The following is an 18,941-nucleotide window of genomic DNA, read 5'->3' on the forward strand; positions in this document are numbered from 1 at the left end:
TATATATATATATATATATATATATATATATATATATATATATATATTGGGGTGTATTGGCAGCCGTGCGCATGCGCATATCAAATATATTTCTTCGAAAGCAAGCAAAAAGAATTTGTTAGAGTGAAGCTGTCTGTACACCGCAGCAAAATGCATGTAAGCAGCAGCAGCTGCTGCTGGAGCTGCCGTAGACGACAGAGACAATTAGAGAACAATCAATAGATTAGCAGCAACAGCAACATCTACTATTAAACCTGCAGCTGTTCTAGCAGCAAACGCATGCACCGCTTCTCTTCTGCTGCTGCTCGCATGCATTCTGCAACCAACTTTGAAGCCTCGCCGCACAGTCGCCGACGCACACGTCGGGTCTCCTCGACAGCTGGGGACTGCTGGTGCTGCTGCTGCTGCTGCTGCTGCTGCTGCTCTTGTTGTTGTTGATGCTGCCGTTGTTGCTCCTTCTCCACAGGCCTTCCGTCCTTCAGCAGCAGCCCCATTCTCCGCTCCTGTATGCTCCGCTGTTTTTGCTGCTGCTGCTGCTGCTGCTGCTGTTGCAGAGTTGCTGCTGCTGCAGCCAGCACCCGAGGCAGCACTGGGGTCCCCCAAGAGTGCATTTGAGGGGTAGATAACAATCGACACACGGAGTAAGGAAGGACCAATGGACCATTCTTTGTTGCTGCAGCTGCAGCAGCTGCTGCAGCGGTGCGCCGTGCGGCTCTAACTGCAGCAGCAAACACTTCTTCCAAAGACGGCGCCTCCCCCTCTTTCTGCTGCTTCCACGAATCAGCAGCAGCGGCAGCAGCAGTCGCAGCAGCACCAGCCAGCTGAACCACCTGCGACAATCCCGAAGCCTTGCTGTACGCTCGGCGAAGCAACCGCATGATGTCTTGCTGCTGCTGCTGCTGCTGCTGCTGCTGCATCGACCGTGCTAGCTCATAGAGGGCGTCAGTGTCTGCGGAGGGGAAACAACCTGCCAGTGCAGCAACAGAAACGGCTTGCTGCTGCTGCTGCTGCTGCTTCGTGTGCTGGAGCCTGAATTGGAGGCCCAGCAGCCACTCTGCAGGCGGCAGCTGCCATAAGCTGCTGCTGCAGCTATGCAGCAACCCTGCTGCTGCTGCTACTCCCGTACGAAACGCCTCCACAGACACCGCAGGATCAGCAGCAACCCGCGCCACAGGGCCTGCTGCTGCAGCAGCAACAAGCTGCTCAAGACAACCTTCGACACCAAGCTGCCGCTTGTGGCTCTGTTGCTGCTGCTGCACTTCTTCGTAGAGGCGTTCTTCAATTGACCTTCTCGCGCGTGCAGCAGCAGCAGCAGCAGCAGCACCAACCGCCCGATCCCACATTCTAGCCCAGCCTGATAGCAGCACCTGCTGCTGCTGCAGCAGCATCGGCTGCTGACGCAGCAACGCCTTTAGCTGCCTCTCCTGCTGTAGTCCCTCCCACGGGTCTAAGGCAAGACACTGCAGCAATCCCCGCGTAAGCGGCAGCGCGTTGCGCATGCAGCAGCATGAGCACCTGTTGCTGTCGCTGCTGCTGCTGCTGCTGTCGTTAGCAGCTGAGGGAACAACAGCAATACACCGAACCCGGAAGCATGCTGCTGCATGTCGGAGCCTGGAGACAGCAGAAAAGCAGCAACAAAGCCACACAAACATCAGCAAACTCTGCAGCTCCCTAGGCTGCTGCTACTGCTGCAGTTGCTTCTACGGTGCTCGTGCTGCAGCTTAGGCTGCTGCTGCTGCTTCTGCTGCTGCTGCTAGTTTTGCAGGGTTTTTCTGCTTACTCTGGGAGCAAGGAAGAAACGGCATGCAGGAGTTCAGCCCGCACAGCTGCGCATACACTGCGCACTTCGTCATCTACGGAGACAGCGAGGTGCTGCTGCTGCTGCTGCTGCTGTTGCTGCTGCTGGCCTTGGGCTGCAGCACCGCATGACGCAGAAGCCCCCGCTGCAGCTGCTGAAGAGACATTGTAAAACAGCCTCTGCGGCAGAGAGAGAGCAAAGACAACGCACAAAACAGCAGCGCCATCCTGCTGCTGCTGCTGCTGCTGCTGGTTGTGGAGCTTGACAGCGTGTGCTATCTCCGCTGCAGCTGCTGCCCACTGCTGCTTGGCTGCTGAGTCTGCTGCAGCGCTCGCGCTGCAGTCAGTTGCACAAGACGGGAGCTGCACGATGGGGGGAGACATATTATTGCAAACGCCACACGGCTTATCAGCAGCAGCATCTGCTGCTGCTGCTGCTGCTGCTGTTCCGTTGCTGGGTAGAGCCACAAGGAAAGGCAGCGGCAGCAGCAGCATGGCGGCCCCGCCAAGGGCTTCCCTTTCCTCCAGGTTGTAGCTGTCCTCTTGTTCTCGTGCTGCTGCTGTTGCAGCAACAGGAGCACCTGCTGCTGCTGCTTCTAAGGCCCTTCCTGCTGCAGCTGTCTCCTCGCCCCTGCCGGTTATTGCATGCAGCCCACAGTAAAAAGGCAGCGGCTGTGGGGCCCGGGGGACTGAGAGCTGCTGCTGCGGCCAGAGCAGCAAATAGCCTGCAAGCGCCTCCTTCCCTCCTGCTGCTGCTGCAACGTTGCTGCGGAGCAGTACGGGAGCCGAAGTGCTGCTGCTGCTGCTGTTGTTCCTGCTGCGGCTGCTGCCACACGCAACTGCTGCAACAACTCGCAGCAGCAGCGCCTCCACTGCCGAAGAGCGACGGCTAAAGAACACAGCCTTGAAGAAGACGCGGGGAGGGACAAACCGCTGCTGCTGCTGCTGCTGCTGTTCCTGCTGCTGCTGGTTTTGCTGCAGCGTGCAGTGGGGCAGCTGCAGATCAGCAGCTAGAAGAGCATCAAGAACAGCGGGCGGCATCGCTGCAGCAGCAGCAGCAACAGCAGTGGCAAGCATGACCGAGAGGGGTTGCTGCGGCAACTCCGTCTGCTGCTGCAGCAGCAGCAGCAGCAGCTCCTCTGATGATCTCAGCGCATATAAGGCCCTTTCTGAATCCTCACTAACACTGACAGTTTGTGTTAGTGCAATCGCTCTCGCTGGTTCTGCTGCTGCTGCAGCAGGAGCTGCTGCTGCTGCTGCTGCTGTTGCTGCTTCCTTTGCTGCTGCAAGAGCGTCTGGGCCCCTTGCCTGGGTCTGCTTCACCTCTGCGTCCGAACTACTGCTGCACTGCTGCTTCTCCTGCTGCTGCTGTTGTTCCTGCTGCTGCTGCTGCTGTTGCTGCTGCTGCGTTGCAACTGCTTCTTCCTGAACTTCAACTTCTTTAGGGGCGGAGGGGGCAGGCGCCATACTGCAGCTCGCTGCGGTCTTAGCTGCGGGAGAGCCGTCAGTAGCTGCTGCAACAGGAGCTTCTGCTGCTGCTGCTGCTGCTGCTGCGGTGGGTGTTGCTGCAGCAGACGCAACACAAGCAACATTGAGCATGCATGTTTAACGCTCGCAGCACTCTGCAGTGTACGTACAGCTTTAAGTGTGGGGCGCAGCTGCAGCCAGCTGCTTCTTCTTACCGCTGTCTCTGCGCTTCCGTCTCCATTTACGAAGGCCCACAATACCAGGAAGTGTCTCCTCGAGCTCCACTGCAGCAGCAGCAGCTGTCTCTTCATCGGCTGCTGCATCTTCAGGTGTACGTACACTCCAGGCGGGTGAGCCGTGCTGCTGCGCTGCAGCAGCAGCAGCTGCTACTGCACTGGTGCTGCTCCTCGAAGCAACTGGTGCAGCAGCAGCTCGAACTGAAGGCGAACGTCCGCAGGAGTCTCTGCTTGCTGCTGCTGCTGCTTCCTCTTCTTCCTGAGAGACATCACCGCCGTGCTGCTGCGTGCCGTCAGCAGCAGCAGCAGCTGCTGCTGCCGTCGTTGCTGCTGCTGCATCCGCTGCTTCACTAGGAGTCAGCGGCTCTCTTGAAGCCTGGATAGATGGGCGTCTCGGGCTTGCTGCAGTCGTCTTTGATGTCACTGCTGTTGCTGCTGCCGTCGTTGCTGCTGCTGCTGCTGCTGCTGCCTCTGCCGGTGTGCGTGCACTCTCTCCTGCAGCAGGTCCACGGAGTGGGCTCCCTTTCGCTGCTGCAGTATCAGGATCAGCCGCAGCAGCAGCAGCAGCAGCAGATGGTTCCGTACCAATGGAAGGAGAGACCCGCAGCAATTCCTGCTGCTGCTGTGCAGGCGGCGGCCACACGAAAGTGAGCGGCGGCTTTTGCTGCTGCTGCTGTTGCTGCTGCTGCTGTTGCTGCTGCCGTTGCTGTTGCTGCGCTTCGTCCTGCTGGGGCTGCGCTACTGGGCGTTGTTGCCCCTGCAGCAGCATTTGCTGCTGCTGCTGCTGCTGTGGCTGCATGCTCTGTGCTGCTCCGTGGGGCGTTTGCATGCGCTGCGCGCTGTCGGGTAAACCAAAGACGAATCCTCCCGCTGCTGCAGGAGTTGATACAACATGAGAGGGTTGCTGCTGCTGCTGCTGCTGCTGCTGCTGCCTGAGTTTGAGCTGCTGCAGCCTTCTTAGCTTTCTCAGCTCCTCCTCCTGCTGCTCATCCATGCGCTGCTCCTGGTTCTGCTGTTGCTGCTGCTGCACTGCCCTGTGCTGTTTGAAATAGAAAGCCTTACTGAGTTCAGCTGCGCACGGTCTCAATTTCTGTTGCTGCTGCTGCTGCTGCTGCGCAGCAGCAGCAGCAGGGTAGTCTGGGTCGAGCAGCTGCTGCCTTGAGAGGTAGCTGGGAGGCCTAAGATAAGCTGAGGGGGCCCTGGGCCCCTTTGCTTTTTTGTATGAAGTGAGATCTTGAAGGAGACTCTTATCTGTCTCCTCCAGCAAACAAACGGAGGCCCCTCGAGGAGACACCGTCGTGCGGATGCCGTAAGCTGCTAGAAATGCAGGAAACATGTCGCCTGCAGCAGCAACAGCAGCAGCAGTAGAATAATCAACAGCAGCAGCAGAATCAGCATGATCATCATCATCAGCAGCACCATCAGCAGCGGAATCATCAGCAGCAGCAGGATCAGCAGCAGCAGCAGAATCAGCAGCACCATCATCATCAGCAGCAGAATCGGAAGCAGCAGCAGCAGTAGAATCAGCAGAATCATCAGCAGCAGCAGAATCAGCAGCAGCAACAGAATCAGCAGCAGCAGAAACAGCAGCAGCAGCTGACTGTCTTCTCCGTCGAAGCCCAGGAGCATGGAGAGGCGCTCTGAAGTGATAGGGTTGCGGGAGCCGCCAGTAAGTCTGCTTAAGACAAGAGCTGCTAGGAATCGAACGCGCGCGAAGGGTAAGAATTTGTGCAGCAGCAAACAAAGTAAGTAAGGGCCTTCGCGCATTAGCCTGACATATCTTCGTAGGTCTAAAGCCTTTGATGCTCTATAAGCCTCTAAAGCAAACCGTACAGACGGATCTTGCTGCAGCTGCTGCGGCAGCCGCTGCAGCAGAGACACCAGAGCTGTGTCGCTTGCTTCTTGCGATAGCAGCATTAATAATCTAAACCCCCAGAACTCCCCTTCATACGGGCTGCTATAAACTAGCAGGTCAAGGAGGGCCTTAGCATCTTTCTCAGTAGCTCTTCCATCTTCCCCCCCTGCAGCAGCAGCAGCAGCAGCAGCAGCTGCTGCTGCTGCTGCTGCTGCGTCGCGTCTGCTGCGGAAGGCGCGCGCAGCCTCGTACCCCTGCATCAGTTTATCTAAACATGTCTGCATAAGGCCGTGGTTAGAGACAGAGTCAAAGCCAGGGGCCCCTGCAAGCAACTCTTCTGATAGCACAAGGAAACGAAATGATATTTCAAGTGTCTCTATTGAAGCTCGATGAGGAGACACATGCTGCACCGTTAGCTCCTGCCAACATGCACGGAGACGGTCTCTTAGAAAGTTATATACATCCATATATGTATACGGCCGAGCTCGAGGAAACAGATACTCCTTACGAGGCAACACCTGCTGCTGCTGCTGCTGCTGCTGCTGCTGCTGCTGCTGCTGGGGGCCATTGGTTAGGTCAGCATCTGCAAAGTAGGTGAGAAGCGCATGCACAGCCCTTCGACACCAAACTGCTGGGCGGGTGTCTGACTGCTTAAACGGCTTCCCAGCGTCGCTGCGGCGAAACGAAGAAAACGCCAGGTGTACGTTCACCTGCAGCAGCAGCAGCAGCAGCAGCAGCAGCAGCAACAGCAGAGAAGCAGCAATAGCATAGCGACGTCACGAATCGAGCACTGTTACCTCCTAAACATTTGGCTAGCTAGCCACACTTGTCCTTGGGTGTTGGATAGCTAGCTAGCTAGCTAGCTAGCTAGCTAGCTAGCTAGCTAGCTAGCTGCCTCTTGAATATCTAGATATATAGCTGGCTACCTCCTCAGCATTTGACTAGCAGTCTAGCTAGGTACCTCCGCAACATTTAGCTAACTCGGTGCTGCGGCCAGCTAGCCAGCTAGCTAGCTACGTTAAGGAGACAGCTAGCTAGCTAGCTAGCTAGCTACCTAGCCATAGATGCGGTTAAGCTTTGGCTAGCTGGGCGTGGCGCTTACGATGCGGGCTTCTGGGTCTCCGGGGACAGTTGCTTCGAGGCGCTCAAAGTCTGAAGCAGTAGAAACTTGCTGCTTGTCTAACATTTCTTCTGTGCTGCAGCACCCATACAGCTGGCCTACGAAGACACCTCCTGGGGCGGGTTCTGCTGCACCAGGTGCAGCAGCAGCAGCAGCAGCAGCAGCATGCGTCGCAGCGGTAGTAGTAGACCCTCCTGTGGGGCCCTCTTGCTGCAGCTGCAGCAGCTGCTGCATTACCTGCACCCGCAGCATTAATGCATTTGCTGGAGGCTCAGACTGCAGCATAGGGTTTGCTTCGGGGCCCTCAGGAACAGGGAGAGGAGGGGGTATAGCCTTGCCCTCAGCAGCACACAACCTGCTGCGCCCGTGCACTGCTATCACACCGCTGCTGCTGCTGCTGCTGTTGCTGGTGCTGGTTGGATGGTCTCCGGCGGCTGCTGAGGAGGTCTGGGAGCTAGAGAAGAGAGGCTTCTCCTGAGGGGCCCCCCAAACAACAGAGGGCCCTGTGCTGCTGCTGCTGCGGTTAAAGGGCCCCTCAGAGACACCAAATAAGCTGCCTGTGCTTGCAGTTCTTGCTGTTGCTGCTGCTGCAGTGCCTCTTGATGCTGCTGCAGTGCTGCTCTTGCTGCGAAACAATATCCCCCCACCTTCAGGCTGCCGTTGGGGGCCCCTCGTGTCTGTTGTGTTGGGGGCCCCGCTGGCCTGGGGGCCCTGAGGGCCCCCTGTTGTCTTAAGAAATGGTGTTGCTGCAGCTGCTGTTGTTGCTGCTGCTCCAAAGAGACTGCTGCTGTGGGGACCCGATCCCAGGGCCCTCCCCCCAAACAGACCGCCCCCCACAGCAGGAGCAGCAGCAGGGGCCCCTGAAGCAACGCTGCCACCAAAGATGCTGCTGCTGGAGCCAGCAGCAGGTGCAGCAGCAGCAGGTGCAGCAGCAGAAACACCGGTACCGAATAGAGGAGTGGTGCTGCTGTTACCGTTGGGGGCCCCCGTCGTGCTGCCACCGAAGGGTGTGGGGGCCCCAGGGCCCCCTGCAGCAGCAGAAAATATGTTCTTCGAAGCAGGGGCCCCCCCTCCAAAGAGTGAGGATCCGCCTGGGGGGCCCCCCGTGAGGCCTCCAAAGAGGCTTGAGCCAGAAGCAGGAGAAGCAGCAGCAGCAGCAGCAGCAACAGGGGCCCCTCCAAAGAGAGGCGGCCGAGCAGCTGCAGCAGGGGCCCCTACTTGCTGCTGCTGAGCAGCAGCACCAAAGAGACCCCTCCCAGAGGTAGTGGAGCCCGCACTCAGTCCCACACCGAAAAGGGGGCCCCCTGGGGCCCCTGCTGCAGAGGCAGTTGCTGGGTTTGCTTCAGCAGTTGCTGCGGGTGCAGCAGCAGGAGCAGCAGCATTAGACGCAACACCAAGGCTGCCGCTGCTGTTGTTGCTGCTGCTGCTACTGGCAGCACCGAAAAGGCTCCCTACCGCTGTTGGTCGGGGGCCCCCAAATAAACCTGCTGCAGCAGAACTCTGAGATAGGGGGCCCCCCCCTCCTCCTTGACCCCACATTGAACCCGATATAGGGGCTGATAAAGCACCTGTAGTTTGTCTTGAAGCGTCTCCTTGGGTGTTGATGCTGCCAGCAGGAGCAGCAGGAGCAGCAGCAGCAAAGAGTCCCTGCGGCTTCCCTCCTCCAAAGAGACTGTTGCTGGTTCCTGCTGCAGAGCCGCTGCTGCTAAAAAGGCCGCTGCCGCCCGAAGCAGCGGGCTGCTGCTGCGCTGGTGCTGCTGCAGCTGCTGCTGCACCTGTGGGGGCCCCACTAAACAGGCTGGGGGCCCCCGTAGGGATAGCAGAGTTACCCCCAAATAGACGGCCACTGAAGGGAGAGGCAGCAGATGCAGCACCTGCAGCAAACCCACCAAAGAGAGAGGCCCCAGGGGCTGAGGGGGCCCCCTGGAGGGCCCCCTGAGGGGCCCCCTGAGAGGGAGATGGAGAGGGGTTGAAGGGGCCTCCCGGGGGCCCCTGGGTAGAAAGGGTACCAGGGGCCCCCAACATTGAGCGTCTCTGTTTAAAAAGGTATATGCAGATCCATATAAAGATGAAGAGATATCAACAATGTATCGAACGAATGCTGCTGCTGCAGCGGCAGCAGTTGCTGCAGCAGCAGAAACCACTGCAGCAACAGCAGCAGCAGCAGCTGCAGCACGGGCAGGCGACCCCTGCTGTCTGCCTCCTGCCGAACATATGCAAAAAAGAAAGAGATATAAGCTTTAAAACAAAGAAATATATACACTGGGGGCCTCTCATCTCTCTACTATCTCTGCATGCAGCAGGAGGCCCCAGCCGGGCCTACTAGGGGGCCCCATCGGGGGCCTCAGGGGCCCCCTACCCTCTGTGTTGCTGCAACCCTCGTTTAGCTTTTGTTGTTAAGGGCTTATTCTATTTCTTCCTCTTCTATTTATTCAAACAAAAGGAGCTTCCTCCTGAACATAAGGGGGCCCCCCTGTGCTGCAGGGGCCTCACAGCGTAGAAGACATGGGCCCCAGGGGGCCCCCTGCTGGGACCTTGGGGGCCCTCTACTATCTATGGGGTGGAGTGTCTCTGTCTGGGGGCCCCCAGGGGCCCTTAAGGGGCCCCCAGGTGCCCTTAGCGGCCACCCAGGGGCCCTCAAGGGAACCCCAGGGGCCCCCAAGGGGCCCCTACTAAGGGGGGCCCCTCGGGCTGGGGGCCCCCGTTGGCTGCCGCTCTGTCTTTCGCTGCTTCTGATGTCCCTAAGGGCCCCACACGGAGACACCCTTCAGGGACCCCTGCTGCTGAGCTGCCGCAAAACCATGGCTGTTGGGGACAGGAACCTCGGCATTAACAGCAGCAGCAGCAGCAGCAGCAGCGACAGCAGCAGAAGCAGCAGCCTCAAAAGCCTCCGCTGGGGCTTCATCGGACGGTGGCGGCCACTGTGCAACAACAGCAGCAGCAGCAGCAGCAGCAGCAGCACCAGCAGCAGCAGCAGCAGCAGCAGCAAGAGCAGCAAGATATACTCCTTGTATCTCCCGGACAGCCCCAATTGTTTGTCTGCAGGGAGGGGAATTCATTTCTCTCCAAGTGGGCCCCTGAGGACCTCTGCTGCTGCAGCTGCTGCTGCGGCTGCTGCTGCGGCTGCTGCTGCAGCTGCAGCAGCACCTTCAGAAACCAGGAGTGCGGCTACCACAGCCCTTGCCTCAGCAGCCACAGAAGCAGCAGCAACAGCTGCTGCTGCAGCAGCAACAGCAGCAAAAGATTTGTTTGATGCTCCAAACGAGAAGGGCGAGGCCAACGCTAGGGGGCCTCTGAGGGGTGTCTCTGTGTCTCTCAGTCCCCTCATCAGGAGAAGAGACCCTGGGGAAGAGACAAATAGTAAGCAGCAGCAGCAGCAGCAGCAGCAGCAGCACATCGATGCTTAGGCTTTAGGGGCCCTTCTTGCGTGCATGCATGCACAAGTGCTTGCATACACCCCGTGTAAGGACACCTTTGGTGTCCAGAGAGGAGACAAACAGACCCGCTTAAGAGTGTTGCTGCTGCTGTAGCTGATGTTGCTGCTGCTGTTGCACCTGCACACGTTGCTGTTCGTTTGCTGCTGCTCCAGCTGCTTCTGCTGGTGTTGTTGCTGTAGCTGTTGCTGTTGCTGTTTTTGCTGCTGCTGCTGCTGCTGCATGCAGGGATGCTGAGGGGCCCCATGCTGTATGACGCGACGGTTGTCTCTCGCCTGAAGGCAGCGGGGGCCCTTTTGGTGTCCCCTTTGCATGCGCATACATCGGCAGACAATTCCAGCAGCCAAGCACACCTGGAGGTGTCTCCTCTCCCTCCCCTGCAGCAGCGTCTCCAAGGGCCCCCACCTATAATCAGCAGCAGCAGCAGCAGCAGCAGCAGCAGCATTGGGGATTGCGGTGCGGCTAGGGAGGGGCCCCCTGGAGGGGCCCCTCAGGCGCAGCAGGGGTATAGGGTAGCATTCTCTCCTTCTAGGGGCCTTGTTAGTTTGTTTGGCTGTTTTAATGCAGCAGCAGCTGCTGCTGCAGGAGACACTGCAGCAGCAGGAGGAGACACTGCAGCAGCAGGAGGAGACAGTGCAGCAGCAGGAGACAGTGCAGCAGCAGGAGGAGACAGTGCAGCAGCAGCTACGGGGGCCCCTCAAGGCCGATCGCCGCTACTTAGGGCCTCCTGGGGGGCCCCTGGGTTGTGGCTGTGCAGCAGCAACGTGGGGCTGCTGCAGCGGCTGCTGCATGCACTGGGGGGCCCTGACCCTGCAGACTTTAAATCTGTTTGCTTCCACAGGGATCTTAAAGATGAAGAAGAAGGAGGGGGAAGCAGCAGCAATAAAGAAGAGAGACAAACAGAGACAGAAAGGAGACACTCGTTATGCAAACGAGCTGCATGGCTGCAAGTTAGGGACACCACAACTGCAACAAAAACAAAAGAGGGCCTTACCCCTCAGCAGCTGCAGCAGCTGCAGCAGTTGCAGCAGCTGCGGCAGCAGCAGGACGGGGGAGAGCAGCAGCAGCAGCAACAGCAACCTCCAGTGGTTTGTCTCTCTAAAGAGACACTTGAGCAGGCAACCGTTGGGCTGTCTCTGCTGCAGTGCTGCGAAGCAGCAACTCTCCTGCTGCGGCTTGGCGAGGGGGCCCCTCAGGGGCCCCCCGTATATAAAGGGTGAGGGTTTAATCTACAGGATGAAGGACGATGACGAACAGCAGCAACAGCAGCAGCAGAAGCAACAGCAGCAGCAATAGCAGCAGCAACAGCAGCAGCAGAAGCAACAGCAAAACAAGAGACTCGTTCTGGTGTTTGTGTGTTGGGGTGTCGCAGGCAAGCACAGAGCTCTAAAGAAAACGCTGAGTTGCATCAGCAGCAGCAACATGAGCAGCAGCAGCAACAAGAGCAGCAGCAACAGCAGCAGCAGCAGTGCTTCAAGATGAGGGTGGTGGAGGACAGGGCACGAGGCCTCAGCCCCGAAGTACAATTTAAAATGCTGTTAGGTGAGACAGACAGAGACAAAAGGAGACAGCACATTGAGAGAGACAATAAAAAGAAAATAAGGAGACAGATATAGTAAAAAGAGAGTAAGGAGAGAGAGACAATAAAAAGAGAGTAAGGAGACAGAGACAATAAAAAGATAGTAAGGAGACAGATATAATAGACAGAAAGTAAGGAGACAGAGACAATAAAAAGAGACAAAGAATAAACAAACAGAGACAATAAAAAGAGACAAAGAATAAACAAACAGAGACAATAAGGAGCGACAAAGAATAAACAAACAGAGACAATAAGGAGCGACAAACAAAAAGCAAACAGAGACAATAAAAGGAGACAAACAACTAAGGCAATAAACAGAGACAAACAACACACAGAGTAAACACAGACAGACAAAGGAGATAAACAAGCAAGACAAAAACAGAGGAGACAAACAAGTGCAGCAGACAAAGGAGACAAACAAATGAAGAAGACGAAGGAGACAAAAGAATAGAGAGACAAACAGCATAAACAACACAGAGAGAGAGACAGGCACAGCTAATATTTACACAAAAGAGAGACACACACGAGAGATGCAGCAGGAGAACAACAAACAGAAAAAGGAGACAAACAAATAAAAAAGAGAGACAAACAAACAACAGAGACAAACAGACAGCAGAGACAAACAAACAAAAGGCAAAGACAAACAAAGAAGAGAGACAAACACAGAGCAGAGACAAACAGACAGCAGAAGCAAACAGACAGCAGAGACAAACACCAAACGGAGACAAACAAAACAGGGAGACAAGAAAAGGAGACAGCATAGAAAAAACAACACATACAAAAACTCAAGAGGCAGAACGGAGACAGTTTATTTGGGGTGTACGCGCAGCTCTAAAGAGACACCTGGAGACACACAGAAGTACACAGCACTCATAGTTTAAGAAGGAGACAGGCAACGTTATAAGGCCTTAACAAGTACAGCATTCAGGAGGAGACACTAAAAATATTCTTAGTGTAGCTTTATCTTTGTCTCCTTCTGCTGTCTCTGCATCGCCTTGCTGCTGCTGCAGGAGGGACAATCCTAAGAGACCCCACAAAAGCCTCTTTGCTGCAGCGAGCAAAAGAAGCAAAGTGGGCCCTGCACCACCACCTTCAACGCCTGTTCAAAGAGGCTGACCTTCTCCTCCACTTCGCAGGGGCCCCTCCCCCTGGGGGCCCCCTCTCTGGGGGCCCCTCTTATGGAGGCCCCTTTTCTGGGGCCCCTGGCTCTGGGGGCCCCTCCTATGGAGGCCCTTCCTATGGGGGCCCTTCTTCTGAGGGCCCCCGCTCTGGGGGCCCCTCCTGTGGGGGCCCCTCCTGTGGGGGCCCCCAGGGGGGCCCCCTTGCAGGAGGGTACAGGGGCTCTGAGGGCCACATATCTCCTGTGTCTCCTCTTGTGCTGGAGGAGGAGACCCTGGAGAACCCCGTGGGGCAGAAGCATCAACAGCAGCAGCAGAAGCAGCAGCAGCAACAGCAGCAGCAATCGGTTACAACCCTGAGAAGCAGTTCGAAGGGGGAAGGCGAGGGCCCCCATGAACAACTAATTGCAGCAGCGACGGCTTTAGGCCTTCCTTGTTTTGTCTCCTCAGATGGCTGGCTGCTGTTGGGGGCCTCAGGAAGAGACACACAGGTGCTAACAGCAGCAGCAGAGCTTGACACAACCCTAAACCCTAAACCCTAGGTCCAACCCTATAAACCATAAACCCTTCACAGCCCTCGTTGTTTAGGGTTTACGTTTAGGGTTTAAGACTTAACGCAGCATCTTTAGGGGAACCAGCTGGCATACAGAGCCTAGAGAAAAGGAGATAAACTCTTCTCCTCCTTGGGATTTAATGGGGCTTTTTCAACGGCAACACGGCCTATGCATGCATGCATGCATGCATAGGCCTTGTTGCATGCATGCATGCATAGGCCTTGTTGCATGCATGCATGCATGCATGCGGGATTTGACTCCATCTTTTTTCTTCCGTGTTTCCCTGGTACTTCAATCTTTATTTCATGCAGCACTGGCGATAGACCCACACCCTAAAACCTAAACCCTAAACCCTAAATGAGGGTCCCTTTAGTAGTGTGACAGCCCTTAGTTGCCCCCGCGTCTCTCTTAAGCCCTTTATATATATTATATTATATTGTAGAGTCGTCGGGTCTTCATAGACTAGGGTTTAGGGTTTGGCGTGCATCAAGGGTTTAGGGTTTATGAATGCCAAGTAAATTGTTCAGGAGAGTCTCTGCGGTATTGAGAGACAAAACAAAACAAACTCAGGCGATAAAGAAGGAGGCGCTGCATGCAGCTAAGGAGAAGAAGGCCATACAGCAAACAGCAGCCATGCATGCAGACAGACTGTCTCCTCCTAGGGAGACAAACCGTCTCCGTGTGTATAGAGACTGTCTCCGTGTGCATAGAGACAGTGTTTATACAAACACTGTCTCTATATGTATAAAGACTGCTACCGCGTATAGTAGGCCTGTCTCCGTGTGTATAGAGACTGTCTCCGTGTGTATAGAGACTGTCTCCATGCGTATAAAGAGACTGTCTCCGTGTGTAAGGAGACTGTCCCTGTGCGTATATGAAAGCTGTCTCCTTTATTCCCTGATAGAGATGGCTCCCTGGGTAGCGAGGAGGGGACTAGAAGGAGACAGTTTATAAACTTAGGGAAACAGCGCTGCCTACATATGAAAGGAGACCACAACAAAATCACACTGTCTCCTTTTGTCTCCTCCTGTCTCCTTTATGCAATGTCTGGCGACGTCTCTGCATTCAGCTCTTGTACGTCAGCCGGGGGCGATGCCTTCTCCTCCTATGGAGTGTACAGAGACAGACAAACAAGTAAATAAATAAATAAATAAATAAATAAACTAATAATAAGTAAAATCAAGATACGCACTGCGACGATACAACCCAGCTGCCTATACACCCCAACATGCCAAACCCTTAACATGAGGGCTCCTACGGCGCAGAGCACAGAGAAAAAGGGTTTAGGGTTTGAATAATAAAGCTAATAAGCAAATATTAATGTAAAACGATGTCTCAATCGTAAGCAGCAAACACTCAACAACAAACCCTAAACCCTAAACCCTAAACCCTACGAAGAACACAGAGCTCTGAGCCCTAATATACCCTAGACCCAAGTATCAAGGAACCTTAAAAACCCTAAACCCTAAACCCTAAACCCTAAACCCTAAACCCTAGAGAACGTACAGAGATGGGGTGCATGCCTACAGGGACGGTATGGCCAGCACTCCCTGTCTTCCTTAAGGCCGACAGATGAGGAGACCCAGCACCTGCAGCAAAGGAGACAAAATAAATAAATAAATAAGTAAATAAATAAATAAATAAATAAATAAATAAAGGAATGAACAAATACTACTGGTTTGTTTGTTGGTAGTCGCTTTGACTTTTTGTTGGCTGCGCTTTTAAATGCTTATTTCTTCTTTTGTTTGTCTCTTGAAGATATATACAATATGTACATTTATATCACCAGCACTATATATATATATATACATCTAGCATAGTTTATATACAACATATATAATATATATACATGAAAAACACAAAAGACACAAAAGACAAATAACCTCAGAGCCAATCCAGCAGGAGCAGCAGGAGTAGCAGGAGCAGCAGCAGCAGGAGCAGCTGCAGCAGGAGCAGCAGCAGCAGGAGCAGCAGCAAGTAAGTGTATAGACTTTGTACCTGGTGTATGTACAGGGTTTTCTAAGAGGTGTCTCCTTATTGCTTCCCCTGTATGTTCATCTTGCTGAGGGAGACTGCGTCTGCTGCATGTTCTGGATGCAGGTCTACTGAAGCTAGGGACAGAGAGACGAGGCGACTCTCCTGCTGCGTTGCTGTCTCCTCCTCCCCGTACACTGTACCGACGGCCCAATGCCCTGTGGAACCCTATTATAGAACCACGTCGAGACACCCCAGAACGATAATCTTGCTGCTTGCTGAAACACACAAATGCGTATACATATATATATATATATATATATATATATATATATATATTGTGTACATGTATGCATACAGCTGCATATATACATATACATATATACATATATATATATATATATATATATACATATAATTGATTAAATCCGGTTATTGCATGCGTTCAATAGAGGAGGAAAGGAGACAGAGAAGGCGAAAGAGACAAAGGAGACAGTGCAGCAGAAAGAGATAAAAAAAGGCAGTGAAGCGACAATCCATGCACACACTTTAAATAAAGACAAGCCAAGCGCATGCAGCAAACAATACAATAATAGACTTAAATAAACACAGTAAAAGACAAGCAAAACGCATGCAAACAAAAATAAAACTTACCTCGATTCATCACGCCGCGGCACTGAAGAAGTAATCCCCTGAGGAGGTAGCAAAGGAGACCCCTCAGGCTGTGCTGCTGCTGCTGTCTCCTCCTCAGGTACCTCGCCGCTGCAGCAGCAATCACCCATACTGTGCATGCATCAATGCATGCGTGCACGCCTGCATGCATGCATCCATAGCGGCCCCACAACACCGCCACAGCAGCAGCAGCAGCAGAAACAGCAGCAGCAGCAACCGCAGCGGAAACAGCAGCAGCAGCAACAACAGCAGCAGTATATGGGACGCACGCGGGGTGTATAATGTAGGAATCAACAGTTTTGTTGATGACGCAGACAGTCTTATTGAAACGGAATTTAAATTTGCTGAGAAGAGACAAAACAAACAAAAAACATACATATACCAATCAATAAAACACTCTGACAACCATAGATGCATGCATGCATGCATGCATGCATGCATGCACCACGAATTTGTTTGCATGCATGCATTGGTTTGCATGGATGCATGCACTAACGCATGCATTGATTTGCATACATTGCTCTGCATGCATGCATCACATCGCGTGCACGCCAGCATTGATTTGCATGCACGCATGCATGCATGCATGCATGCATGCAAGGGTTTGGCTAATGATGTACCCTGGGAAGTGTTTGATGAGGAAGTCTTTGAGGACAGCGCTGACATTAACTTTGCCGGGCTCTCCGTTGCTCTCCATCATATTACCAGTCAGCACATCCATACCCCACAAGTCGTATCTGCAGCAGCAGCAGCAGCAACAGCAGCAACAGCGGCAGCAGCAGTGAACATATAAGGCCTTTCTAGAGCCTCAATGCAACGAAGCATCCACATAGAGGAAGAAGCAAGGCCCCTATGCTGTTGCTGCTGCTGCTGCGGCTGCTGCTGCGGCTCCTGCTGCTGTTGCTGGTGCCGTTGCTGCTCTAGATGCTGATGCTACTGCTGCTCTTGATGGTGGTAGAACAGCAGCAGCAGGAGCTGCTGCTGCTGCAGCAGCAGCAATTCGCTTCGTACCTGAGGCGTCCTGAGCCGATCACCCCGCCTACGCAAGTGCCGTAGTGGAGACCTGCCCCACATCGCCACATGCACAAAAAGTGTCTCCTTTTGGAGTTTGTTTGTTCAATGAAGTGTCTCCTTGTCTCCTTTTGAACTTCATTGGCTTATAAACTGCCTCCTTTTGCTGTTTATTTTATGTTGGGTCTGTCTCCTCAAGCCACCAAGTGTACGAGGAGACAAAAAACAGGTTTATAGAATAATAAATATACAACAACAATAAACAAATAAATAAAATATATTTACTAAGGAAGAAGGAGACAGCAGAAGCTGCAGTCTCCTCGCTCTGGCTGCCAATGCAGACAAGGAGACAGATGCAAGAATAAAGACCAACAGAAACAGAGACAGAAAGAGAGAGAGCGACAATGAAACAAACAAAAAGAACATTAAAATAAAGAGACAAACAAAGAGCGAAGCACAGAGCCTGAACCAGAGAGAGACAGAAGAATGGCGAGAGGAACACAAAAGGAGACAAAAAAGGAGACAGAAAAGGAGACACAAAGGAGACATAAAGAGACACATACGGAGACACAAAGGAGACACAAAGAGACAGAAAAGGAGACAGAAAAGGAGACACAAAAGGAGACAGTTCTTACCTATACGCATGTTGAGGCTGGGTATATTCAGGCGCTCTCTTACATCCTGAATATTTGATATCATCGACTGCGCCATCGTCAACACCAAACTCGTACCCTCCACTGGATCGTAGTCCTGTACATACATGCATGCATGCATGCGTGCAGCCCTTTTCATGCATGCATGCGTGCATTCATGCATGCAGCCCTCGTCATGCATGCATGCAGCCCTTTTCATGCATATAGCACTCTTCATGCATGCATGCGTGGAGAAGACAAAGACACAACAAAATAAAACCAGCTAGAAGACCGAGACAAACAGAAAGATAAAAACTACAAATACAAATGAGGAAAGGAGACGAAGACAAAACAAAAAAAACATAAAAAGAAGACAAAGACAGACAAAGACAACGAAAAAAATAGCAAAGACAAAGACAAAGACAAAGACAAAGCCAAAGACATACCTCGTTGTCTTCAGTAACCGGCTCGCTAACCGCCACATAGGCGTCTCCTATGGTGCAGAGTTTATAAAGTTTATATTTTGTGCTGTCTCTATCAAAACGAGCAAACAGCTTCTGCAGCATAGTCACTACCTGGACACAGCAGCAGCAGCAGCAGCAGCAGCACCAAATCAAACAAAAAGGAGACACACTGCAGCAGAGACACACGTACACCCCAGGATGCAGACTACACGGAAACGCGCTCTTTGCGGTGTACGTACACGCAGAAAGGAGACAATAAACACAAAAAAAACATAGAAGAGAGGCTGATATAAATTAAGAAAAAAAGGAGACACCCTAACGAATAAATTGTAATGCAAGCAAACAAAGAAGGAGACACCACAACAAACAAATGCTACTACAAAAAGACAAACAATAATACAAACTCGCAGCAAGGCAGCAACCGAAGCAGCGAACAACAGATAGAACTAAAGACACAATAAGGGGACAGAAAGAGACAAAACAGAGACAGCAGAAGAGACAAAACGGAGACAGCAGAAGAGACCAAAAGGATACAGCCGAAGAGACACAGGAGAGCAAAGGAGACAAAAAGCAGGCAGCGAGGAGACAGAAAGGAGACAGCAAGGAGACAGTAAGGAGACAGAAAGGAGACAGAAAGGAGACAAAAAAGAGACAAAAAAGAGACAGTCTCCTACTCACTTCGCACGCATCGACGTTCTTAGCCCAACTCGTAAACCCGCAAATATCAGCAAAGAGGAAAGTCATTCGGTCATGGGTATAAGCTAAGCGAAGTTTGTCTTGTTGAAACTCCTCAAGTACCTGCACATACACCCCAACTAATGCTACAAGATATGCAATTAACATATACTGTGCATGCATGCAGGTAAGATATCTGCTAGGATGGTGGATATTGCAGGAAGAGAGGAGACAGGAGGAGATTGGGGGAGACAGCGGAGCAGAGAGGAAACAGTAGAGGAGACAAGAGCCATCAGTAGAGTAGACAAAAGGAGACAATAGAGGAGACAGTAGAGGAGACAAGAGGCCTCAGT

At 53.1% G+C, this 18,941-nt stretch overlaps 3 protein-coding genes across 3 annotated transcripts; 1 reads left to right on the top strand and 2 right to left on the bottom strand.

Moving 5' to 3' along the window:
• Positions 1–248: 248 nt before the first annotated feature.
• EAH_00046090 (SAC3/GANP family protein, putative) lies at positions 249–8,500 on the bottom strand (the record flags this gene model as incomplete). The annotated part of the gene is made up of 6 exons (XM_013391544.1): positions 249–1,611; positions 1,781–3,362; positions 3,480–4,841; positions 5,102–5,692; positions 5,864–6,065; positions 6,458–8,500. The coding sequence occupies 6 exons, from the start codon at positions 8,498–8,500 to the stop codon at positions 249–251; spliced, it is 7,143 nt and encodes a 2,380-aa protein (XP_013246998.1).
• A 776-nt stretch (positions 8,501–9,276) lies between these two features.
• Positions 9,277–13,148, top strand: EAH_00046100 (hypothetical protein, conserved; the record flags this gene model as incomplete). Its single annotated transcript, XM_013391545.1, has 4 exons — positions 9,277–9,835; positions 10,138–11,125; positions 11,282–11,451; positions 12,499–13,148. 4 exons carry the CDS (start codon positions 9,277–9,279, stop codon positions 13,146–13,148), a joined length of 2,367 nt encoding a protein of 788 aa, XP_013246999.1.
• A 2,636-nt stretch (positions 13,149–15,784) lies between these two features.
• On the bottom strand, positions 15,785–18,657 carry EAH_00046110 (Adenylate cyclase , related; the record flags this gene model as incomplete). The annotated part of the gene is made up of 7 exons (XM_013391546.1): positions 15,785–15,896; positions 16,076–16,150; positions 16,427–16,543; positions 16,818–16,869; positions 17,453–17,567; positions 17,896–18,024; positions 18,592–18,657. The coding sequence occupies 7 exons, from the start codon at positions 18,655–18,657 to the stop codon at positions 15,785–15,787; spliced, it is 666 nt and encodes a 221-aa protein (XP_013247000.1).
• Between the last annotated feature and the right edge of the window lie 284 nt (positions 18,658–18,941).

The sequence above is a fragment of the Eimeria acervulina genome, genomic scaffold, assembly GCF_000499425.1.
Source record: "Eimeria acervulina Houghton genomic scaffold, Eah_scaff674, whole genome shotgun sequence".
NCBI lineage: Eukaryota > Apicomplexa > Conoidasida > Eucoccidiorida > Eimeriidae > Eimeria > Eimeria acervulina.